The following is a 14,336-nucleotide window of genomic DNA, read 5'->3' on the forward strand; positions in this document are numbered from 1 at the left end:
GCAGATAAATCTGTTTATGTACTACCAGCTTTAAAAGCATTTCTTTTCATGATCCTGTGAGTAACTTAGACATTAGAAGGAAATGCATCAGCTGAAGTATTCAGACTGGGTTGCCCAAAGTAGGATATGTAAATTGATTTTTAACATATCTATATAATGACCTGCTAGCATGGAGAAAGTAAGAACACTCAACTTTGTTATGGAATTTGTGGATGCCTGAAACTTCTGAAGAGCATGGATCTAGTAACCCATTCTGAAAATACCAACTTGTTTGTTTCAAAGACCACTTTAAGATAGTAATTTCACAAAATTCCTAAATATATGCATTTATGAAATAACTAGATACTCTGTGGGAACTGCAGAATTAAAACCTGAAAAAACATCATCTCTTTTGGCACAGCTCTCAATTCAGCTGCTCTGACATAAAAGGCATTAGAACCTCAAAAACAGATCCTTGTACACATCTTCCCCCCCCCCCCCCCCCCCCCACCTCTGAAAAGGAACCTAACAGGGCAAGTCAGGGGGTAGGCTTGAAGGAGTGTTCACTGGCACAGGAAAAAAATGCTGGTGATTGCAGGCCAAGCTAATATTTATCAGTAGAAGGCAGGCACCATGTTTTGAGCAGTAGAGAAAGCCCACCTAAATTAATTCTCTGCTGGTCAAAAACCAGCAGGGAGACAAAACCAGTTTGAAGGCATCTTTGCCCTTCTCCACACAGGGCACACTAAAAAAAAATGAAAGGCTCAAATTTGAGGTAGAAGTCACATGCCAGAAAGAAGGCATTGGACCAGCTTGGACATGTTTTGCCATTCAAATATGAGTTATAGCCTGTACTACTGCCTACTTCTTCTGCATGCTTATGTTTAAGATTTAGTCATTGTTTTATTTAACATATATGAACAGACATGCCCAATCTCTCAACCCATTTCAACATTAGATCATAATTTAAACATCCTTCTGTACAGCTGGATGGCAGAACCATGCTCTGTCCAGCAAATATTTTTTATTTGAAATAAATTTTGCATTGATATGGAGACTACACTTCTGTCAGAGTCCAGACCCTCAGTGTAAACTGGTCATCCAAAGAACAGCATAAAAAGGACAAAAAGGAAATATCTGGCCCAGTATGCAAGACTGCCAGAAGGGACCCCATGTTCATATTTCATGTATTGCCAACCTTTCCGATCCTTGTAACTAACTTCTCCCATCGAGAAGGTATTAAATCATAGTGGAAACTCCATCCTTCCTAAGCTTATGGGGGACATTTTCCTCCTAGCTTGGTCTCCAAATGCTTTGAAAACATTTTTTGCCAGGCAGCAAGAGTCCATTCATAGGAAATGAGTCCTATACTTCAAGCAAGGGGCCACTTTTAAGGTCATGATATAAAATGAGATGAAACAAATCCAATTGCACCTTGGCAGCAGCTGGAGACTCAGTCTACCATAGCAGAGGACTGATACCTGCTGAACTGTATGGTGCTACTGAGGTCACTGAGGATCTAATTCTTAATGCAATTTCTTTTGTGGGGTGGAGAGGAAAAGTGTACATACGAGGTGAGCCCTAGGCCAAACGCGTGTACGCCAGGCAGGAGGCAAGTTGCACGTTTTGAGCATCAACTTTTCCAAGCAAGAAGCCACTGAAGTGGAGAGACAGATTGTATCAAAACAACTGGTGAGATAAAAACCCTGAAAAGTAAGAGCAAAACAGGCCAATGTATTTCTCACTTCCTCCCTCCTTCCCCACGCTGTTCTTGGCACAACAGGGGGAAAAAAGTAGAAAAGATATTGGGGGGCTGACAGAACTAGTCCCCACTGAATTGGGGTCTCAGTGCCGAGAGCTTTACAGAAGTTGAGTCCTAGAGTGCAGTGTTCCCTTCCTCCTGGTAAACATGGCTAACAGAGGACAAGAACTGGGAAGAGTGCTTTAAAGGACAAAAAAATTTATGCTTATTAACATGTTACCAAGCAAACTGCTTTCAAAGAATAAGCTCATTGCTGGTAGTTGCTTGGTTAATTTACTATCCCCAACTTGTTCACATGTCATTCTTCTTAGCATGCATTTTATTCATAACATTTGATACATAACATCACTCCTGGGATGGGAGATCAGTTGCAAACAGACTCTAGCTGTAGACCAACATCTTCATCCTTACCAAAAAGTCACGAATCCAATGCAAGCCAAGCTTTTGTGCTAGAACGCTAATGGGCAGACTCCTACACTACCACTAACTTAGTAGAAAACACCCAGGCTTTCAGCACATTCATAAGCTGCATCATGCCTTCAGCATGCAAGTCAAAAAACTTTTATATGAATTGAAAGAGGCCTTGGTATTTCCTAGGTAAAGTACTGCACAGCATGCAGCAGTTTCACAATAGCTAAGAGTTTCCTCTGCAAATTTTCCTACTGCAACAGGAAAAGCACTACTGTGAATCACACAAGGAATCTGTAGCAGAAACAGAACTTAATTTAGTTGTTGCTGTATTTCACATTACATACACAGAAGTATAGACATATTAGAGCCTTTTCTCATATGATTACAAAAACATAAAGCTCTCGCCTTCTTTGTATATGCTTGCATGTATAGAACCAATCCAGTCAATTTACAAGTGACAGCAGAATTTATGTTGAGCCTCCATCGATCTGCAGTAATGCTGTGTTGTATAAGCAGAAAGAAGCTATTTCTAGTAACACAGGTACAGGATAATGTCACACAGCTGGTGCTTTATACACCCTCCTTCATCTCCTGCTTTTCTTCTACAAGTTTAATGGTGCTTGAGATTCAAACATACAACATAAACATAGCTTAACATACAAGATTTGCTTTAAAAGACAAAATTGCTGAAGCAATTTTAAACATTTTCAGAAGCAAATGTTGCTCAGACAGACAAATCTAGTTTCAACATGCGCCCCAAAAATAACCATGTCAGACTCAGAATTTACATCTACATAAAGAAGGTTAATGAGCCAGGCAAATTGTACCGCACAGGAAACAAATGCCAAATATTGCTCTTAGCTTTCTTGTGAGTCAGTGGCTGCTGTGGGAATGGGGGTACTAAAATAAGTAGTACCACATACTTCATGCAGTTGGAACATTCCAAAATGCCATGAAGCTGTCAGTCTGCATGTCAGAATCAATGTGCAAGCTTGTCAGGAGAAAGGCAGGGTAAATTTGGAGCTTTAAATAGCCCCCATCTTTTACAGTTGTTTATTAGCAGTAATGGAAGGCAGGCCTCCTTATGATTGCAAATCAGGCTCTTTATTCAGAACTGCACTCTAATTACCTTTTCATGTGAAATTTGTAAGGAATACTTATTTATTTATGTCTGAAAAAATCATAGTCAGAGGTGACAAAACAATTCAGATTATTTGAAGATGTTCAGGGCTCCAATCCAAGATTAAACTTGGAAGCATTAACAAGGTTTGGGGGAAGGGGGGGACTGAGAAAGCAGAAGAACAGTTTTAACTGATATTGGCAGAAACTTAAGTTCAGCAACTCAGCTATTTGAAGAATCACAGAATCCCTAGGACAAACCCCAAGGGTCCAAGCTCAGTTTTTAATCAGCTGTTTCAAAGAACTCTCATAAATTAGAGCTGAAGGGCCTTGATAGATCACCAAAGGTCCAGTTGCACAGCTGCTTTAATGAGAAACCTCCCACCAACTTCCATGGTCCCTCAGTTGAAGCCTCAGTGTGAATTGTTCCTTGCTTGTAATTTTTTTAGCAGCGTCCTGCCCGATCTCAGGTGACTTTTTTCCTCTCTGACAGCTACTTTTCAGTTCTGTTCACAAGGAATATGTAGACATATTGAAGGCTTTGCTTTATATGCATACACATGCACACACAATTACATACATATCTGCACCTTGTTCCAATTTTCCTTTGCCTGCTGCTCATCAAGTACATCTCATCACCTCACATCTGTATACAAAACTGTGTCTACAGGTACTAATTATACCCTCTTCTAATTTAATAGAAAGTAGGAGGTTTGCTTCAACTATTAATTCTCTGATTCCCAGGCACTCAGTGAAGCATCAAGGAACCGTAATCATGGTTGAGGATTGGCTGACAGTGGGGACATTTTAGTTGTGTGCATGGAAGACTGTGTTCTGAGATGTTCTTCAGAAATATTTGACAGGATTCAGACAGAGCAAGAATAATGTGAGGACTAAAATGTCAAAGCTGAATTTGACTTTCAAGGTTCAAGTAACTAGAGATGAACAACAGATCCATACATCTGATTTATGTGAAAGAGTGATATTGGAAAGAAACCGGTTTCACTGGGTGAACTGGCTGTTTAGGGTTTTTTGTGTGGGTTTTTTTGTTGTTGGTTTTGTTTGTTTTTAAATGAAACACAGATCAGTGTATCTGAGATGAAACATAAGTTTTCTAGAAGTCTTCCCAAAGGTCTGAAGCAACTCTAACTTATTTTATCACATTTAAGAATATAACAACTTGAAGAAATTCCAAATTAAACAAGTGACCACATTAAAAATACTTCTAGCTGCATTTTAACAGTGCTGAATGCAGGCCAAGAAAATAGTTCCCTTCCACCTTGGTTGATACAGCCTAAAATTCCCTTGTTACAACCACTAACAAATAAGCTGTGGTCCTGCAATGTCAGTGAACTTCTGTAGACATCAACAGCCACAAGTATCCACTGATATAGGCAATCCCGAACACAGAAACTGCTTTGGGGTAAAACTACATACGTGTAGGATGCAATAAATTCCATCTGTTTTATATTCAGTACAAATAGGAGAATTTGAGGACTACAAATAATTATGTTGTCTCTACACATAGTGGTTTTGACTATTTGACAGCAGAGTTCTGGGGAAGCGGAAAAAATCTCTGCAGCCTCTAACACTAGTTAACATTTGCAGTTGACACCTGCATTTTAGGTACACACAGACATACAAGCTAGCGATCTCTAGTAGTGTTCTTTGAAAGGACACCTTCAGTGAAGGCCCATAAGGAAATGCTAAATAGCTCATCACTCTCACAGTGTAGCTGCGGAACCTACTTCCACAGCTCAGTGCAATGTGTGTCAGTTCTGAAACAGAAGTTTCACCCGGGGGAAATCCAGGTTTTTTTGAAGTCTCCAATGAGATTTCATTCATTATTTCTATCTTAATAGAAAGAAATAGTCTCTCTGTTTCAGCTAATTGCATGCAAATGAAGAATGGTAGCTGCTGCAAGAAAGCAGCATTCCACAGCGCAAAGAGCACTAGCTCCACTGAGTTTAAATATGCCTCAGACAGTTCTATTAGCCCATGAAGTTACCTCAGTAGCTTTTGTTTAGTGACCAATCCAGAGATGTGGTAGCAAATTTACTGCCCTCAGTGCTGTATCTTCACTCCATCCTACCTGCATATTATTTCCCAAAACAGAACAGTTTCCAATACAGAACTGTCTATTATAGCTTTTGCTATTTCCACACAAAACCCCAAACCTCTGCAAAAGTACAGGTAAATTAAACTCCTTCAGCTGAATAGATAAAGGCTTGTGTTTACCCTACCTTGATACACCAACTCAAAGGATACCTAAGCCCATACAGGCTAGTGATGTAGGATAGAACTACACCAGACTAGGTGTTACAGTTCCCAATATGAACATACAAGGTTTTGAGAGCATTTGCTGAAAAAAAAAAAATCCTTTAATTCTAAAGAATTTTAAACAGCTCACTTGAGTGATCCAAATAATTAGGAATTTTTAACTAGCAACAGCCCTGTAATCCATGGAAGAGGTTTACAGTTTAGACTGTTCACAGGTGGGATAGGTAATACAGGAGCTTGTGGAGGCTGAGCTTGGCAAGGGTGGGAATAATTGAGGAACAACCTGCACATTCTGTTAGTCCAAATCCTGCAACAATTTCATCAGTTCAGATCACAGCACACAAAGGCCTCCAACACAATCCAGAAACACATGAAAAACTACAAACTCATTCCAGAAGTTACAATGCTAGAAAACTAGTTGAGGCAAAACTCTGTCACCCACCCCACACTTCACAACCCCTACCTGATGTGTGCTTGGGGAAGGTAGAAGAGACCACAGTCGCTGCATTCATGATATTAGCTCCAACAGCCAAAAGTCATGTAGTACCCAACAGCCATCCACAGCAGAACTTCAACAACACTTCCTTCGGAAAAGTAGCTCCTCCCTGCCTTCTCTTATATCACTTTCCTTTCCTTCCCCAATCATGGTTGCCATGTGCTGTCAATTACTTTTAATTAATCTAATCAGCTAATAGCCTCCAGCACCACCACTGCCTCCTCCTTCTACTGCAGAAGCAGAGACTGTATTCTGAATTGCATTGAAGAGGAAGCACAGATGCACAGAAGGGGAAGGAGAAAAGTGGTACCTATAGAAGCAGCAGGCCCTAAAGCTTGGGCAAGAGGAGGAGTCTGTGTCACAAGAACCCACCAAGTCTTCTGTGAAGTCTGAGGCAAAAACTTGGCAAACAGTCAGAAACTTTTAAACATAACCTGGGCTAGTTTTCTGGAAAGAATCACTAAAAATATGTGGTAAAAATTAAAAGCTGATTTAAGTGTCACTTGTAATACATCATACTTTCATCTGTGCAGACAACACAAAGAGATTAGTTGTCCTTTGCTTGTCTTATTAGCCTGTTCTTCTCTTGATTTCCACCTCCGGACCTGGTACTGCATTATTTGGCTTGTAAATTTTGCCTGCATTTCAACACAGACAACAAAACTGTTTTCACTGGAAAAGGGAAAAAAAAAAAAGAAACCACCAAAACCAAGCAACCTGATAAAGCCCAAAATAATTCCTGGGCATGTTTCTGTTGAAGTTTATACATTTGTTCTTCCAAATTAATTTGGGCGCAAGCTAAGAGTAGGGCTTGATTAGAAAGGAGCACAGAGTTTGGGCATGCCTACTTAAACAGAGCTCAAAGCAAGGGGTGCTCTGCAGCAGCTTCCAAGCCACTACTCATCCAGCTGAGCTTGCTCCTGCTGACAGGCCCAGTTGTGCTGATTCACAGATGGAAGGATGTAAACACAAAAACAACCCTGACATCTCCTGACAGATATGAATAAACCACATAATACCTTTTCCAAATGCATAAGGCTTGTGAAGGCACAAGTGGTAGAAGGTCTGGACTGTGTCCCTTTACCATGCTTTGTGTTGTCTTGATCCGTTCTACCTCTCACTTGTGCATGTGCCAGGGATTCCTGACGCCAGTGCTGATCAGAGCACAGCTAAATTCCACATCACTGGCTGCAACCAAACTTAGGCTTGGCCCTGGAGGTGTCTGCCTGAGTAGCTGTAGTTTGCTCTTTTGAGCATGGCATGCTTTAATTGCAGACAGTTTTTAGCCCTTTGGGAAGAGGAGAGGAATGATTCATCTGTGTATATTATGATAAATAACTGTGTGTTTTCATTTAACTAAAAAGAGATCAGCCAGAGCTTTCAGTGTTTCTGATAAGGCATTTTACAATAACATTTAAGAAAAGCTGCTGTGCCTCATATAATGCTGTCATAAGTGCTGGGAATGGATAGTGAAGTTGGCCGACTGACTGTATTAACAGCAAGCTGATAGAAATAGAAAGCATACCCCGATATTTTGTCACTAACCATTTATAGCAAGGAACTCTTGGCTATCTTTATGCTTCTCTTCTTGTTTAACTGGAATACCACAGTAGCAAGGACTCTCATTTTAAAAGCCATGGCCCTCATCATGATATAGAAGGACCCCCTCCATGAGCTGACAGTAAGATCTTGTGAGAAGCAGGGGCCTGGTTGTGGCTTCTAGCGTGTGTTATAATAGCACTAGAAGCAATTGCTAGCAAGACATTTCTCGGAACATGCGAAGATTTTTGTTCCTTTCACTTATGGCAACGTGTGATACTTGGGCTTCTGGTTTGGCAGTACCACCAGTATAGCTCAAGGCTATTCTGTTTGCAGGCTGGACAAGTACAGGTGATGCTCAAGGCAACTGAGGTGGGCAGATGCAGAAAAGTAGCTTGAAAGCCCAAGTGCCGCCCTCTGCAATCAATGTGAGCATGGGCAGCCAACAAGGAGGTGGCTGTGACTGGGATTCAGAATGACTTGAGGGAGTGCAGGACATGGCTGAGGTTGGTTTGTAGCTCTCCGAGAACAAAGGTTAAAAAAGATGGAGCTAATCCTTTTAAAATTAAAGGATGTAAGAAAAGGGGTGTGCAACTCTTCCCTCAAATTCTCACTTCAAACCAGCACCCAAATCTTGGTCCCTTTTGCTGTATTACATTGTAATGAATAGTTTATATTTTAAGAGTTGCTTTAGAAAGAAGAGCTGGAAACTGTCTTGCACTGTTAGCACTCACCCCCTCGTGTTCATACAATCTGGGGAGTCTGAGCAGTTGTTTATTATGCCTTCTCAAGCTTTTCAGCCTTCACCAAACCTTTTTTAAGAGAATCCCAGCCAATTTTCTCCTTTTTATGTCTGTGTGCAAATTTTCACACCTTCTTCCAGCCAAATGTGCAAGTATATAATCCACCAGGATGTTTTTGATCTCATCAGATATTGGTGTTTTTAGAAGTCTTCACTAGACTTGCTGCTGCACTGTGGGTGACCAAGTTCAAGTACTCCTCTGAATGGGGAGTCCTCAACACCTGAGGCCAAATTTCCTGATATGTTCAGATTTACTCAGTATTTAGTTGCGAGATTGGGCCAAGAACCTTGTAATACTGCCTGGCTGGATCCTAGGTCTGCCATGGGCTGCTGCTGTGGGTGCAAGGACATCAACCCTGGGAAAAGGGTGCACATCCTTCCTCTGGTATCTTTGCTGCTGGGTAGAGTAGTTGGTACAGTCAGAGAGGAAATGAAAGGCTTTGTCAAAATCCATAGCACGTTTTCCTTATTATAGCCATGCTTCATTAATCAAGATGAGAAACAGCCTTTAAGAAAAGAGCTTCATCTCCTGTGTGGCAGGCTACTACATAACTGGGTGCCTCAGGGTAGAATATCAGAATTTTTCATCAGCGTGTCATGTACTAAAGCAAGCATTTTCCTCTGTACATGGGCCAGTGACATAAGAAAGAAGAGTATAAAAGCATAAAATCTTAGTACAGAAGATGATCAATGGGACAGCATTGGCCTGTGACTGAGGCCGTGGTTAGAAGGTTATCTTAATCCGGCATAACGTATCTAGCAGCTGGAAGATGCAATTCACCTTCCCGTGGTGTCTCCCTTCAGCACCAGCGTTTGCATGGCCAGGCACTAAGCAGGAGTTACCGAGACCTAACCGTATGGTTTTGTTGGGGGAAGTTTCAGCCAGTTTGGTTCCTGAGGTGGCTCTCCACGCGGCTCTCCTAACACTGCCAGCGACACAAAGCAGGCCACAGCAAAACACAGCCAGAAGTGGGGAGGGCTGGCGGCAGCGGGAGGAAAGTGGCAGCAGGTCTGCGCTTTTCTGTGGCAACATGGATTTATATTAAACAACAGTGACTTTAAGCTGTGAGATCAGGAAACTTCAGTTTGTTTCAGCCACAGATTTACTGGGTAAGCTCAAAGAAGTTGCTAAATCTTCCCTTGTTTCTAAGTCCCCCATTTAAAATCAATGGACATATGTCTGCCCTAACAGGGTAGATGTGATTATTTGTTAGATGAGGGTCATATAAAACATACTGATATAAACTAAAATACACAGAATGGGTTTTGCCCATTTCCTTTAATTTTTGAAAACAAGTAAGTAGATGAAATCTTGTGCCCTTCGAAATCAAACAGAATGTTTCTTTGTGTAAAATGTTACATAAACCTTAGTGGCTGTTCATTTTTATTGTATTATTTTTAATAATACTGCAGATATTTCAGAAAAGGGCAATATTGTTTCTACTGCATAAAAAAATCATCACGATATAGGGGGTTTTTTTGCATTTTCCCCTTCATATTGTTTCAAAAAAAAAAAAAACAGAACAAACCACAAATACTATTAGGAAATTTCCCCTCCCACATCCCTCCCCACAAAAGAAAAATATTTTTTTAAAAATCAGTAAAGTGTTAAACAAGTCAGATATTAAACGCACACATTTACAAGCACAGCACATTAGTAATACTGTATAATACTTTAGACCATACCAAACCATATGTATGTGTATAAAGCTACGGGTGAAATGGATCATAGCAGCAGAACAGGAAGCATGTTCCATACAAAGTACATAGTTCCCGTGGAGATATTTGGATGAGTACAACAGTTCAAAGTACACTGACACGCTAAAATGCACAAGTCAATTGTTTCTGCTACAGCAGTGTGTGTTATGATTCAAAGGGCAATCTTGACTTGTCTGAGGATTTTCATTTTATGTCTATCGGATGGCCAGTTGAGGGGTATGGGTTCCACCTCTTGGCCCACTTTACTGTAAACATTCATGAGGAGTCCTGATTGCTGAAGATAACTTCATTGAAATCAAGGCCAAGTGTAACCTAACAGCGCAGCTACATTTGCACATCCTTCACTGATAAGAAAATGCGTTGACGTTTACTCTGGGAGGGAACATAATCCATCCCAGGGCCCATATGTGGTTTTGGGGCCTTACTTCTGCAGCTCTGGTGGGTGGAGAGAAAGACCAGGAGGGACACTGGATTAGAAATATTTATGACTCATTAGAACTTCCAAAAACGTTAAGGTGTTGGAGTGGACATTTTTTCAATGTCAGTATGTAGCTTTCAGTTGCTGCGTCGTATTGTCTGTTGTTATAGAACTCAATTTGTGTTTTCAATTCTGGGAGCATTTCTCTTCCAGAAGTATCATTTTCCAATGAGACTGTGATTTTCATTGGTAACCTCCAGTTCTGGATGCCAAGCTGAAGACTCCCTCTGAGGGAGGCCAGCATTCACAAGATGATGGTTCTGTACCTTCGTAAAGGCAGGCTCCTTCAAAATGTCTTTTCCTAAGCACCTAACGATGGAAAGATGTAAAGGCAAGCAGGACTTAAAATATTTGAAGTAGAATTGTGGTAGAGAAGTTCTCTCTTAGACTTCCACCTTATCACACAAAAAATACAAATAAGATGAAGTAAATTAAACAGATCTGTTAGATTTAATGATGTGACTTGAGACAAAATGATTCTATGAAAATGCTTTTTTAGGAGGTAACTGTAAACTCTCAAAGAAATGCTGACTACATGTACAGTTCTATGTAATATTAAGATATACTTAGTGACTTCTAGTGAAATGTTTTCCTCTGTAGAAGGCCAGCAGCCACTTCTGTTTCTAATAACTCCAGATGCTGGTATCTGAGCTTTGGTGATTTTGAATTGCAGAGAAGACAGCAGATTTTATGACATTTCTTCTGAGCTGTCTTAGGCTGTTGCTTGTCTCTCCCCATCAAATACTGTGCAGTGCAGTGCAGTACAGTATTCCTCCACACATTTCTCATACAGCCACTAAATAAAAAAGCAGGACAAGGAAAAAAAAATTGTCCTGAACAAATAATAGGGTTTGGAATATTGGCAGAAGGAAAAAAAACCACCCAAGAGATAGTCTAGAGATTTTGATACTGGGACTAGCATTTGCATACCTCATGGTAACACCCATCCATCAGTTGGATTCACATACAAAAATCTGTTTTAAATCAGAGGGAGTCAGTTCATACAACTGATAGAATAAAACTGCCTGATATCACAAACCCAGTACTGCTCCTTTTGTGAAACAGAGAAGTCACAACATCCCTGTCTTAATTCCTTCATCTGCACCATAAACTACCTCCTGGAACTCTTGCAGAGGTTAATCTCCCCAGGGAAGGGATGGATTCCCCAACATTGGACACTTTGAAGATTTGGCTGGACAGGGTGCTGGGCCATCTTGTCTAGACCGAGCTTTTGCCAAGAAAGGTTGGACCAGATGATCCTTGAGGTCCCTTCCAACCTGGTATTCTATGATAAGGACCACTTACTCTAGCCTTCCGCCAAACAAACTCCTATTCTGACTTCAGTGCAACCCTCGATACCATGCAGGGTAGAGCCATCAGGGCCTAATCTGAGAATATCTAGAAAGTACCTTGAAGATGAGAAAAGCTATATAGTGCTACACATTGTCATTACAGGATCCTTGATTTCTTTTGAGGGGAATGAACAGATGTACTGACAGACAGGCTGGCAAACAGGTAAAGAGACAGAGAGGCCAAGGTATGCCGAGCTCTAAACCTGCTCTTTTCCACATCTATTAAGCAGCCTTGATCTCCTGTTGTACAAGCATAGACAAACACATTTCACTTCAGGGGATGGGAAGCGTCAACCAAAATGAAATACTGGCCACCCAGACACTAAAGAAAATGAAAAAGTGTTAGAGGTCTCCTGGACGTCATCTTAGATACCATTAACTTACAAGAGCAGCAAAATTCATTGCTTGTAAGGAATATTCTCTATCCAATCTCTAGAAAAAGTGACTCAGAGGTGGGCCCATTTCACCACATTTTCAGACCTGTGGAAGCAAATGGAGGGTGGAGGGAAGGCAATAAGAGCAGCTGAGGTGGTGCTTCCTGTCGGCTTCACAAAACTTGCCCTGAAAGAAGAGCTTTGTCAGGGTGCAAAACTCGGTCTTGCAGCTGCCCTGGCCTAGGGAAAGGTTGACTTGCACACAGCCTGGTGCAAAAGCCACTCGCCCCGGGTGGAAAGGCTCCCTCTGATTTCAGTGGGCTTTGGATACAGCCCACATTTAGAGAGTAATGTGCAACAGCAGTTACAAGTCATTCCCCCATCCCCTCACAATTTCTTCCAATATAAACAAAAGGACATTCCGGTCCCCTTTATATACATACATTAAAAGCTGAAATGGTCTGAAATGCTTACAGATTAGAATGCGTATATCTATACAACATTACACCTGCCAGAAATCAAAGTAGAAAAGTTTTACAGCACATTATACAGGTCCCTCTAACTTCTAAAAAAAACATTTACTGACATCACCATATTACAAGAAGTGATCACTAACATACCATATAATACTATTTCTTTTACATAATCATTACTTATATAGTAATTTAAAAAATCACTTTTAAACAAGTATACAATTTTCACTTTAAAATTAACTGGTTAATAAAATTTTGTGCAAAACAAGCCAGCCTCTATAATTAAGTGAATTTATTTATTTATTTATTTATACAAAAAATAAAACAAAAAAGATAGTTCTTTCAGAAATGTGTCTCCTTTTCTGTAATGGTTGAAATGGTGCCATCTCCTTTCAGTTTGGCATCGCAGTCATTTATTGCTGCAGTGTAGGCTCTTCCTCCAAGTTTCCCTCTCATTTTCAGATCTGAGCTAGGTGTAATCAACTTCCTGAATTTCTAGAAAATTTGAGAAAATGGAAATCATTATCTTTTTTTTGGTCACAGACACACATTTCTTAAACAGATTGACTGTAAAAACCTCTTCTCTTGCATGTCTGCTTCTCATTTCCCTGTTACAGATACATCCGTAGAACTGCATGCCCCACAGTTCTTTACAAATCACACCAGACCAAAGACTAGAGAATGAAGGCAAAGACAAAGTCAAAGTGAATCTTCATGCTGATTTAGAGTAATATTCCCTTCCATGAAGGAATTCAGCACAATGCTCTGGGTAAGGCCTGTTATATGGGTACATTTTGTTTCTCATGGTATAGTCAAAGGATATACTAAAAAAAAAATAAACAAGAAACTGCCAAAGTGTATTAAACTACAACAAAGAACAAAAGAAAAATGTATGTGTTCAGCTGAGAACTTTCTCTTTTATAGCAATAACATCAGTAGCAACGTTGCTGCTTACAGCTTGGAGAGCAGAGCTGTTGCAGGAAGTTGGCTTCCTGAGAAGCTCCCAACTGTAATTAAAAAAACCCTCTCGTCATTCATGTACAGAAAAGATAATGACCTGTCTGCAGTGCTTCAGACTACAAGGCAGTGCAAAACAAGATTCTATTTACTTACAAAGCCTATTTACTTGCAGAGACAGGGTAATGTTAAGATTTGTGCAAAACTTCCTTTTTTGACATGCTAAGAAAACTGTATTATGAACAATTCATTTTTTGTTTATATACCCACGGTGAAGATTTCCTAGGTAGTCTCCAGGCCATGTTTATCAGCTTAACGGAGTCATTTCAATATGAAATGCCATCAGCCAGCGCAATAAATTGCATGTTAGCTTCTCCATTCAAGAAAGCAGTAACTATTACATTGAGATATACTCAGATATATTCAGATGTCAGACCCTTTGGTTCTGAATGGAGGATAATCTTCAAAGTGTGGGTATACACTGGATATCTTTCAAAATTGCTAGATAAGTTAATAAGCCCCAGGTACCCTAGACACAGAAGTTCCTACTGTCTTGTTCTTCACATTGGCATTATCCTAGAGAATATCAGAAAGA

At 40.4% G+C, this 14,336-nt stretch overlaps 1 protein-coding gene across 1 annotated transcript in view; it reads right to left on the reverse strand.

The window, feature by feature from the left end:
* Window positions 1-13,126: 13,126 nt before the first annotated feature.
* SLC6A11 (solute carrier family 6 member 11) overlaps window positions 13,127-14,336 on the reverse strand; it is a 102,139-nt gene continuing 100,929 nt past the window's right edge. The window contains exon 14 of the mRNA XM_009809167.2: window positions 13,127-13,279. Within this exon, the coding sequence (XP_009807469.1) occupies window positions 13,127-13,279 (153 nt within the window). The remainder of the gene's footprint in view (window positions 13,280-14,336) is intronic.

Source organism: Gavia stellata, chromosome 12, assembly GCF_030936135.1.
Source record: "Gavia stellata isolate bGavSte3 chromosome 12, bGavSte3.hap2, whole genome shotgun sequence".
Lineage (NCBI taxonomy): Eukaryota > Metazoa > Chordata > Aves > Gaviiformes > Gaviidae > Gavia > Gavia stellata.